At 38.7% G+C, this 12199-nt stretch overlaps 1 protein-coding gene across 3 annotated transcripts in view; it reads left to right on the forward strand.

Annotated features, from left to right (window-relative positions):
- AMBRA1 (autophagy and beclin 1 regulator 1) overlaps positions 1-12199 on the forward strand; it is a 153874-nt gene that overhangs the window by 57243 nt on the left and 84432 nt on the right. For all 3 annotated transcript variants that reach the window (XM_083462388.1, XM_083462390.1, XM_083462389.1), the window contains 2 exons: positions 538-624; positions 3209-3391. In XM_083462388.1, coding sequence (XP_083318514.1) covers positions 538-624; positions 3209-3391 — 270 coding nt within the window. The remainder of the gene's footprint in view (positions 1-537; positions 625-3208; positions 3392-12199) is intronic.

The raw sequence follows: 12199 nt of genomic DNA on the forward strand, positions 1-12199 counted from the left end.
TGGAGGAACCATGGCAAATATTATTCCAACTGTGTGTGTACAGGGGAGAAAGTGTTAGATTGCAAGTGTATGTATTCCATTAATATGTATATGTATATGTATTCCATTAATGCTTTTAATGGAACTTTAACATCTGAAACAGCCCTGTGAGGGAGTGGTATCTGGAAATTGAATATAATCTGATTTATTTCCATGCTCCCAGCCTATGTGCATTGTGTGGTAATCTGTGTTTGTTGACATTGTGCTGAAATAACCCATAGAGGATGGTACTTCATTGAATATTAGATTATAAAGGTCCTTTTTTTTTACTTGTAAGGCTCTTAATATCGTGAACAGTGAAAGAAACTGGGCCATGACTTCACTAGAAGATGAAATTAATTGAGTTCTACCATTGTTACATTGGCTATGAAGATGTGGTGGGTGGGTAAAAAAATACCAAATAATATATGGACTTTGACATTTTAATTTGAGAGAAGTCAAGAATGGGATGCTAGTAGTTTCAACTTTCCAGTTAAAGCTTTTTGTTTTCTTCCCTAGGAGGTTATTGGAGTCTTCACTCATTTCATTATCCCGTTATGATGGGGCAGGATCTCGGGAACATCCAATCTATCCTGATCCAGCTAGGTAAGGACAGAATTGAACCCAGAGATAACTTTGTGGGCTCCTGTGAACCACAAAATAAGAGGAGTATGTGATGTTCTTTTCATTGTATTAAGGCTCTGACTCTTCCTTTTACACAAGAAAAAGACATACCTAGAGAGAAGAAGAGAATGCAAAGGAAAATTACTCTGTTTGTTGTCTCTCCCTTCAAGACACACTTGTTCCATAAAGCCTTTAGCTTAAGCCATTTCTCCTTTCCCTGAAATGAGTCTGAAATGGAAACTAAGTATATATACTACTAGCATTCGTTCACATTGGTTCGTTGTTATCCTTGCCTGTCAGTTTCTTTGCTTTTCACTTCCATGTTGCAAAAAGAAGAAGAAAAAGTTTCATACTCTTTTCTAGGCCTAAAGCTGCTTCTTGTTCATAGTTACAGATGACATACCAACTATGTTGTTGCTATAAAAAGCAATAGGGATTTGTGTTTAAGGAACCATCTCCTGCAGTGGTTTGGACTGTGCAGAGCCTGTTTTGAATAGTGTTAGTGAAAGAGTAGAGGCATCTATAGAGCTAAATAGAGAATATGAACTCCTTATATAATGTGCAAGATAATTCTGTGATCAGAAGCACATAAGTCTTCTTAGATATGCTGCATTATTAATAGGATGGGAATGAATGATGTAGTAACAAGGAATAATGTTGATGATGACTTATTTGGATCCGAGTAAGACATGGGAATTCAGAGTGCAGAAAGAGGGGTTTGTAGAAAGCATCTTTTGAAAAAATTAAGAAATAATAAGGTAATGAGAGGAAGTGTTGATGTAGGAAATTCTTTGGGTGCTATAATTAAGGTGCCACTGATGACAGAGCTTTTTGAAAAACACAGCTCTACAAAGAATAAAGTGAACAGTGTAGCTTGAAAAAACTGAATATTACTGGTAAAAAAATTCACAAAAACTCCTTACTAGGCATAGACAAGTAAGACATGGAAAGGAGGATAGATGGTTAAGTAAAGAAAAACGCAATGTAACATGAGTAATGAAAAAAGCTTTGTGTGAATGAATTGGTAGCAGGGCAAATCCTACAGAAAAAGTAGGCTGATCCATATATGGCCGAGATAAAATCAATTGTGTCTAAAGTGATTGATTTAAATCTCTGTTCAAAGAGGAGAAGGCAAGGTTGGCTTTTTTTGAGATAATGGGAACTTTGTAACTATTGTTGGAATCAAATGAGAGTGTTGAAAAATTGACCATATGAAAGGTGATATAATTAGAGTGATAAAGGAATTGGCAAAAAAGAATTGCTGACAGTTATTCCTGAAATGTCACAAATCACTGGGATTTGAAATAAAAATACTTAAGAATCTGTTCTTCCTAACCTACAAAAAAAATTCTTAAAATTTGTTGCCGCTTGCTTACAATTAAACAGAAGGCTTACAGGATAATTGGCCTGTTTGAGTTCTCCATCCTGACAGCACTTTAGGTCTGTCATTGCACATATATAAAGAATGATTACCAAAAAAGACAAACAAATAATGTGTTTTGCAAAGGACAGCTAAATTCTGGAATACAAGTGTATTTCTTAAGAGATGCCAATATATGCCAGTCTTGGATACACTAATGTTATTGGATGGTAGGTTCAGTGGTCAGTTCATGACTATTCTTCTTTGACTCAAACCAATGGATTTGAGTTACAAGAATCTGAATTATTTATTTTCTAAATGTAAGGAAATGTCTATTACACAAGAACACAAAAATTGCCCTGGAGTTCAGATCAAAGGTCCATCTAGTCCTCAGCCCTCTTTTCCATAGAGGCCAACCAAGTGCCTTTAGGAAGTTCTGCTTGTGAGCAATAGCTCTCCCCAGCAACTGATATTTAGAGGCAGGATATAATCATCGTGACCAGTAGTTATTGACTCCTTGGATATAGCTGATGGGAACTATTCTGTCTGAGCAAAGAGTTAGGACCAAACTAGGCATGATGGTGGTAGATCATTTGTTTAAACATAGATCTTACCTGAACTTGTAGAAAACAGGTTAAGAGATTCATTTTTTAACATCAAAAGATAAATCAACATTCTCCATGCATTACATATTTATAGGGATGAGGAATAGGAAGGGAAAGAAAGAGCAGAAAATTGGGGAGGGCGGGGAGAGAAATCCAGGTAGTTGGCTGAATTTTTGTTTATATTTTAGTGGGGTGAGGAGAGACTGAAACGGAAAGTAAATTTTATGGGGTCTGAGACACTTTTTTATTTGTCCCAGCTGGCTGTCAACAGGGCAGCCAAGAATGAAAGTTGGAAATATGAACTGTAGATGTCACCTTGGTTGGTGAACTCACTTAGATGGCAATTCACTATTTCTCAGTCTCTACTCCTTAACAACAAAAGTAATAAGGGTAATAATAAGGGTAATAACACTGACCTACCTTAGATATTGGTTGTATGAATTATGGATACAGCAAAGTTCAGGAAGTGGGAGAAATCTTTTAACTGCAGATACAGATTTGGACAATAAAGTTGCAATGCTAAACATTTAATGGGAAAGCAAGTTCAGTTGTATTTGGTGAGACTTGCTTCTGAACTAACAATGGTCTCTCATATTTTCAGGTTGTCTCCTGCTGCTTATTATGCCCAGAGAATGATCCAGTATCTTTCACGCAGAGATAGTATTCGTCAGCGCTCCATGCGATACCAGCAGAATCGGCTCCGTTCATCTTCATCTTCTGCTTCCACTTCTGAGAATACAGGTCCATCTGTAGAAGGAAATGATCTGGAATTTGAAGACTTTGAGTAAGTGTCCATTCTTCTTATTTCACCATGCTTGACTTTTCCTCTCTTCTTCTGTTCATAAGCACCTTGAGGTTTTTTTTTAATAAGATAGTAGGTTTCATTCATACTTCTCAAAGACCATGGGTGAAAATCAACTAGTGCTGCAACTTGCCAGATGGAATGATCCCCACTCTCCTCCTGCTGCATGCTGTTCTGGGGGTTCTCCCAACCTCCTGCTATAGCCAGTTTGAGGCCAGCGGAGGAGAAGCCTTGTGGAGTAAGTGGAATCCCTCATCTTGCACTGATGCAGCTTGTTAGATGAATCCTTCCTCAATAACTGAACACATTAACCAGTCTATTTTTAATAAATGGAAGGCAACTGCTGCAACTTTTCAAGTTGTTGTGCATTTGGATGGGTAAGTAGACACATTAGCTGGCTAAACTTGAACCCTATTCAGCTTTCCAAGGTTAGTACTGGTGCAATGGAAGAGAATGGTCATTCTGGTGTTCTGTTGTCTATTCATATTTTCCTTAAGAATCACTTATTTAACTAAAGCTTCTGTCAGTTCCCTGAATGTATTAATGCAGTCATATGTTTTAATATGCTACAGTACTTATAATTATCAAAAGTGTAGAGCACACCTGATAAATGGTAATGTTCATTGCCACAGTAACCCATAGTTGTGGTTGTTGTATGAGCAGGGGGCTGAAAGAAGAGAAAATGACTTTTTGGAAATAGGGCTTTAGATTCATATATTCTGAGAATATTGATCCAGTGTAAAAAGCCCCCTAATCAGAGCTGAAGAGTACAGTAATTCCAGGCTGGCTAGATATCCCTATCTGATTTGCTCAGTCTCTTTATGTTACGGCTTTCATAATGAATACGTGCAACCCTGCTGCCTCCTTAAGTTGGTACTTTTGCTTCTTGAATTTCTTGATGACAAACAGATAAGTAACAATTTACATCAACGATAAAGCATCTTGTAGTGCCCTAAAAGCTAACATTTTTATTCATTGTCTAGAATCTACTTCATATGTTAGTCTTTAGGGTGCCACAAGACTCTTTGCTTTTTAAGTGAATGAGTGTTGTTTTTGTTTTGCTTCCTGTTTATTTAGTTTCTAAGCCAATAAGGACAATTTCAAGTGATCTTTCTTGTGGCAGTTCTAATCTCAAAGTACAAGTACAGTACAGCGTGTCTCCACAATAGTCTTCTCTGTGGTTCTTAGCAATCATCTGACCTGTAAACTGCTTGACTGGGATAGATATTTCTTACCTCCTCAAAAATGCTCTCCAGCTGGGACTGAGTAGATGGAGTACTCCATCACAATCCATGTTGATTCTATAGTGCCATCAGCTCAGGTAATAATCTAAACTGCTCATACCCTTGAATTCCAGTTGAACCAGGTAGTCTGAACTGGGCTCCTCCTAGAGCAGCAGGAAATAACCTTCTGGGGAGAGAATTTATGGTGGAGGCAGAACCCTTGTTCTTTGGAGCTGTCATTTCATGCTCTAGCAATTAACTACTCGGAAGCGCAGGGGAATGAGTGTGTCTTCCCCCTTTCATTGTGGTTTTGTTTGTGTAAGATGTAAATGAGGGGAGATATGTAGAAGCCTCAGCCGCCTAATAGCTTTCCCTAAGCAGCACTGCAGGCTGGAGGAGTAGGAGTGAGGCAGCCTGCTGAGGCCTATTGTGATGGGGAAAGCTCAGCAAGAGCAACCCTCAGTTATTTCCATTACTGCCTCCTATTCATCCTCTAGGGAAGGGGGCTTGACTGCTAAAAAGAATTGGTACATTCTTCATTCACAGGGCTAGGCAGATACCTGTGGAGAAATGTGTTCCCCTGCAGATAATATTCAAGCAGGGAAGGGGTCCATTCAGGAAAGTGATTCAGTCAGCCATACCCAAACTGCCTTTTATTTCATGCTGAGTAGGGAAGGGAGTGCATTTGTGTCCTATGCACTAGCTGTGCTTTTTGGTAACAAATGTTCCATTGTGATCTCTGCTCCTCTATGCATTTGAGGTATTATCTTCTATGCAGTTACCCTTCTTGGCTGATGGGGAAACTGGTAGAGGGGCCCTTTTAGGTGGAACCTTTCCTTTCCGCATTGAAGATTTTGTGTTTCTGAATTTCTTTTTTCATTTTTTGCATTTATTTATATAAAATATAAATTATGGATAATTATTATACAACCTGTTTATAGAGTGGAAAGGTGATAGTCATGGAGCATAAAGCTGTCAAGGCTGCTAGTCATAATGGCTATATAGCCATCTCCAGTAGCGGAGGCAGTATGCCTCTGGGTATCAGTTGCTGGGGAGCACTAGCCATAAAGTGGTTCCTATTGGCATCTGGTTGACCACAGTGGGAACAAAATGCTGAACTGACTAAGCCTTTGGTCTAATCCATCAGGGTTTTTCTTACATTCTAATATGATACAGACTTTTCTCATCTTTTCCAAGTGATCATTCTTGTGTGATAGCAGCAATATTGTACACATCCTTCTTTAGGTAGTAGGCGGTGTTGCTTCTGGTGTTTGGGAGAACAGTTTCTGTTCCTGAAACTTCATACATTGCTGGTCAGGATAATACTTATTGCTACACTCTTCTGTTTATTACTTTACACCTATTTATTATTACATGTACCACCTTTCTGCCAAAGCACCCAAGATGGTCTATTATTAAATCAGTATCCTGCATGAGGTTGGCTTAGAGTTCTTTACACAAAGTTACCTAGCCCACTTTATTGAGGAGTGGAGAACCTGAACGTAAGCCTCCCATATTCCAGTCTCTTATCTAGCTCCTATACCATGCTGGATTTTAAAAAGGAGAGAGAGACACAGACCTACAGTTTGACTAGATTAGTGTTAGAAACTGAGATATGAAAGCTAGGATCTACAGTAAATGGCACCTTAAACCTACAACGGAATGTCTAGGTGCACTTTTTTATAACCAGAATATGAAGCTGAAAATGAATGAACTGCAGCTAAAATATTACGTTCATTTTTCACATGGTCTAGTCCTTCCCCTGCCCACCCCCCTAATATTCTTAAGAGGGTCTCTTCTCCAGTCTTCAGAAAGTAGCTGAAAGTAGGGATGCAGAAAACTGTTTTCCTTTCCTTCCATTCTAGTTTTAATCTGAAATCTTGGGCACAGTACTGTATCCAGAGCTCAGAAACTGCTCATGCTAATGAAATTCGCTGTTGCAAAATGCTCCTTCGAACACTGACTAGATCTATATCTGTTTGGGAATGGGAAAAATCTCTTCAACATAACCTTCAAATTATTATTTTCTCCAAGAAATCACTGTCATGCACAGCCAGCTTTCAGAGTTTCATTCATGGGATTTTCCAGAATTCTCCAGCACATTTTTAGTATTAGGTGCATGAGTTGTGAAGCTCATAATCTAATTTTTCTTGCATGTATGTTAAGTATTATGCAGTAACATAATTGTTCCTAAGTATCTCACAGGACCTGCTGTAAGTAGTTTCCTTGAGCACAGAAAGGTTACATTCTTAGACTGAGAATTTACACATATAAATATGGCAATGTCCTGAATTCTGCCATCTGTCTTCAGCAAGCGATGGGAAAATATGCAGATTTTATTGTGTTTTGACACACACTGAAATACAGATTCTCAGGACCATGAGTTGCTCTGTCTGAAAACCTCTGAAATTTTTCATCACTGGTTCATAAAACATTCCTGCATTCAAGAGTGAGCTACTTAATAGAAGCCACTTCATATAAAATATTTTTTTTTTTGGAAATTGTATCTCCTCTACTTTTCATGCCCTCTCATTCATTTGGTTGTTGGATCAGTGGTTGTATGACATCTAAGTTACTTTCATATTCTTCAAATGATGCTTTATAGCCAAACTATTTTGTGCCTTTCCTTTTTTTGAATACAAGGTGGGCCTATTTATCTAACATATATGAGACAAATTAACCATTCTGAGTGGTTTTCTGTTGTGAATGGGGTATACCAGGTCTTGCCAGCTTTTCTGGACCAGTGGACCATTTTGAACTTTGAGTGTGCAGTGGGCAGCAGTCACAAAATGGCACAACACAGAATTAGAGAGAATACAGTTGCTGCTGCTTCTCCCTTATCCTGGGCAACCTCATATTTACCATAGGAAGTCAGCTATATCCTGCTGGTCCTGATTGTGGAGATACAGCTGTTAAAGACACAAGAATCCTGTTTTCCTCAATCCCAACCCAAGACCAAAGCCTAGCCTGCTGTCCTTTAACCACTTACCTGGGAGTAAGCCCATTAAACATGAGGTAGGCGTGTATACTACTGCACTGGGGCTTCTGCTTCCACAGTGGGGCCTCCCCCTTCCTCTTTCCCAGTGCTCCCTGGGTTGCGGGGGCAAGAGAGCTTCCAAAACAGAGAATTGTTCCACCTGGCAAGCTGCAGTGCTTGTGCTGGCGGGATGTTCACTGAATTTGAATTTCCTCCTATGTTCTTTGTATAGTACAAGTTAGTATTTTTTAATTTGCACAGAACTTGTTCGGCCTGCTCCCCGCCCCCCATGGAATTCTATTAGCAGTAGATGTGGAAGTAACCAAAATCTAGAACTTCTAATGAATTCTGAAAAGAACATTCTTTTGTTTCTACGGACTAAATCTTCCTTTCTTTGGTTTTTGTGGAGACTTAAACAAGTGATCTCAATTCTTTTTACTAGACCTGCAGGGATAGAAATCGTTCTTTCTAGCTCTTTGACCATTTGAAGCCCTCTGCTAGAGTCTGCTGTCCAATATTTGCTGATTTTCCCTGCCAGCCACAGTTGCTACCTGCTTGCTGTGAGGTAGGGCAGGGGAGAGGACGATTTCAGACAAATAAGGGAAGAGTATCTGTTCACCATTGCAAGCTCCCTCTTTAGAGGAACATCCCTATTACCATTTTAATCTGTACTGATGCTGCCTTCATATGGTGTCTATTAACACTTCAGCTTTTTAAGGGTGTGTTTTTGCCAAGTGTTCTGCTTTTCCCTTTAGAAAATTTCCAATTGCCATGGTATCCAGTGACCCATTGCTGCAGTTGAATATAACAGTTCATTGTTGTCTTGCTAATTATTTATCAGTGAGACAAGTAGGATCAGAGGAGACTCATTTAGTTTCTGGGTCAGGACGCAGACTTGTGACTTCATTTTTTCAAATTGGCTTTCCTATAGCAATTCATCTTCGGCATTTAGCAGGGCTCTGCTGCACTGCATATCATTTGACCAGGTGATGAATCCTCTTGTATTTGGTACTTGTCAGAGGTACTTGATCTTGTGAAGTGCTTTTCTATGTTGTAGAAATCTTTTTATTCTTTAAATGGCCATGTGAGACGTAATCAAGGCTGTAGTTTAGTGTTTTTCCCCAGCTCTTTGCGAGAACCATTAATAACCCACTATCTGCAGCCCTGCTGGCTTAAAACTTTAACTGATAAATTGGCAAGTTTGGTGTTTCCCATGTCACAGGTAGGGAGGGAATGACATTTCACAAGTGGGAAAGGCTACCTAAAACTTGGTGAGCATGGCAATCAGGCTCTACCTGGCTGCTACTTTATAAATTAAATTTGGTACGAAAATGAGATTCGAGTGGCAAGAGGAGACTCTAATCTACTAGCATATTTACAGCCAATATGAAATTGTTCCTTGCATTTTTCTAGTGTTCTCCCCCTCCTCTTAAATTTTATTACATTTTTAGTCCATCTCTTGGGAGATTGCTTCCACAGAAAATGCTTTAGTGTAATTTGAATGTTCTTTTATTCAGCATACTTCTCTCTTCTTTCCTCTCCATGGTGATAAATCCTTCAAAATCTTAGCAATTGTTTTAAAAGTTTATTTTTAACTTAATTATTTCCTTTTAACTGATCAGCACAATTTTTAGATAATTTGGGGAGGAAAATCTATTTAAGATTAATCTGTTAAGATGCCTCTCCCTTTAAATGGACTTTCTGATGATTTGGCTTTAGATGCATAGCGGTTGTATTAATTGGCTAGTTGTATAAATTAGTAGTTTAGATTAATCCTCCTTTTGCTTAAAGAAGGGAACCTGATAACCTAAGAATATTAGAGTGGACTTAACATTTCAGCCATTTTGATTTGAATGAAGGGAAGTTACTAACAACAAGAGGGATATTAAAAAAGGGTTGACAAGAGTGTTAGGTCAGTTCAAAAAACTTAGGTATTTAAAATATTTAAGTTGTGGTACTTCTTTTAACTTTATAGTTCAGACCATTAAGAAGACACTGTATACAGAAGACACAATACAGAGGTCAACTACAGAATGCACATTTAATGCAACAAAGTTAATTTAAACGTTTCAAAAGGAAATCAAATAAAAAAATGCACATTTGGCAAGAGAATAAAATATTATAAGTATAGACTATATCTGCTGCTGTTGCTGCCAGTCCTGCCAACAGTGGTTCTTGACAGGTTCATTTATAGGTATTTAATGAAAGTTAAATACCTTTAAGAGTCTTGTCAACACTTTTATTTGTATATCTCTCTTGGTGACAGTAATACTGGGCCCAGGGCAGAACGTTGTAACAAACTGCCACGCATCCAGCTGTTTTCTTGAAAAGGGCTGAACATGGAAGTGTGATTTAATTCTAAAGACATAATTTTTTAAAAAATAAACTTGCTGGAAAAATTGGTTAAGAACTTCCATGAATATCTCATTCTTTTAGCTATTTATAGGGCCCTCTATAAAAAGCAGGCAGTTTTTGAATGGCTTCAGTTTTCTGAGCTGCAGAGCACTGGTTTTAACAACATCAACAATAACAACAGAAGAAGAAGAAGGAGAAGAAGAAGAAGGAGGAGGGAGGGAAAGTGGGGAATATTGATTAAAACTCAGAAGCTCCTGGAAGACTGCGGTACAAATTAAATATGAAAGGGGAAGTGGAGAAGAAATAGCAGGAGCGGAGTAAAAATACTTTGAGGCATATTGCAGCAGGACGAAAATATAAAATAAAAAGCTTTCATTGTTTTGATCATCTTCTGGATCAGCAACTTCTGCCTAAGATGAAGAGAATGAGGCACAGTATCTTCAGAACCTGTGAGCATGATTCAACTAATGAGTCCAATAAGCAAAAGTGCTGCTCCAGGATTTCTGATTGCACAATGGGGCTTTCCCCCATCTCCTCCACTGTGCCCTATGAAATTGGCTCTCATGGGGTTGGAAGAACCCCTGGAACACCTGAGGGCCAGGGAGAGCAAGGATCATTTTTTCTGGAAAGCTGAAATGCTTACCCCAACAAAACAATTGTTATAGTGTGATGTTGAATTCCTTCCAGTATTTTGACTTAGCATAAGGAAAGCTGAACTATACAAGTCCCTACCACAAGATAATCCTATGAGGAGAAAAATAGCAATTTCCAAATATGCAAGTTCGACCTCAATCAGCCATAATTTTGTGATTGGTTCACTCTATGGAGAGCCATGTTGTTGTTACTGGTGGGCATCCGTAATTTTCAGTGTTCTCAAGTGAGCCCTGGGGATAGAAAGTTTTGAGAACCTCTGCTCAGTCTAAGGGATCCTTCTCTGCCTACATTCTGCAAGACTGTTGATTTTTCCTTCTTATTTCTCTTTCCTGCTTTTGGTACTCTGACCTCGAGTGGCCTTTTTTTAGATGTCAAAATGCCAGTTGGTTGCTGGTTTTCCTGTTCTTTTATGTCTCTTGGGATATTTATCCCAGGGATTTGCATTTTACCCTATTACTTGGGGAAACCCAATGGCTATCTTTACAGTAGATTCCTGCCCTCAGGTATTACTTGATTCAGATGGATTCTCAGTTTCTACGCCCTGGGTTACAGCTTAGGGGCAGGAAACCCCTAAGATTCCTATCCTGTAGCATCTTTTTATGTTCTTGGGGAAACCTTCAAAATATTGCAGTATACTATGTCCTGTTAATTGCCATTTTGCTGCTAAATTGCCTTTGCAAGCTTACATACATAATTTATTCAATGTTTGTAAGCTTACATACATAATTTATTCAATGTTTGTATATTCAATGTTTAGGGTAACAGTCCTATTGAACTCTGTCAGAGTAAAAATTAAGCTATTAAATTTACTATAGCACTTTAAAAACCTGAGATGCATTGTTTTGTCTTTACACTGCAATCTTAACATCTGCTTTCCTTGCCCTCTCTTGGCAGTGTTGATATGCTACATAAATGCCATCTACCAATTTGGAGCAGTTGGAAGGTTCTTGAGTTTTATTTTCTGAAGGGGCTGAACTAACCTTGAGCTGGCAACATAGCAACACCAGCTTCTCCATTTCCTTTTATTGTTGCTGTTAAATGCTGAATGTTTTCATACCATAGAACCACTCAAACAGGCATAAGGATGTTGAAACTGCTTTGCTGTTCCACCTTCCATCAGTGATCACCCAGATGCTCCTGCAGAGCTATGGGAAAGGCAGTGGTGAGCCGCTAACTTGAGTGTCACTTTGAGAAGGTGCACTAAGGCACCACTAGCTTGTGCCTGGTGCTGGCTGAGAAATGTACAGCTATCCTTCAGGATACAGCATTGCTGTATTAAATGAACACTAAGTAAGAACTGACGTTGAATCCTGTATACGAACCTTGTATGAATGAATGACTTAAGACTCAACAAGTGTCTCTCCTGTCTCTCCTCAGTTTTAATATTTTGTTTAGGAAAATTGTGAAAATAGGAATATTGGTCCAGATTATTATGGAGGGAGTAGTGGATTATTCCACAGTTTGTCCTATTTCTTGCTCCCATGTGAGGCATGAGTGAGATCAGTGTATTAAATTGGTGACCTTTACTGTAGTGCAGTAGAAATGGGAGTAGATTTTTAAAAGTTGTAAGCAGATTGCTTG

The sequence above is a fragment of the Podarcis liolepis genome (genome assembly GCF_965112155.1).
Source record: "Podarcis liolepis genome assembly, chromosome: 1".
Taxonomy (NCBI): domain Eukaryota; kingdom Metazoa; phylum Chordata; class Lepidosauria; order Squamata; family Lacertidae; genus Podarcis; species Podarcis liolepis.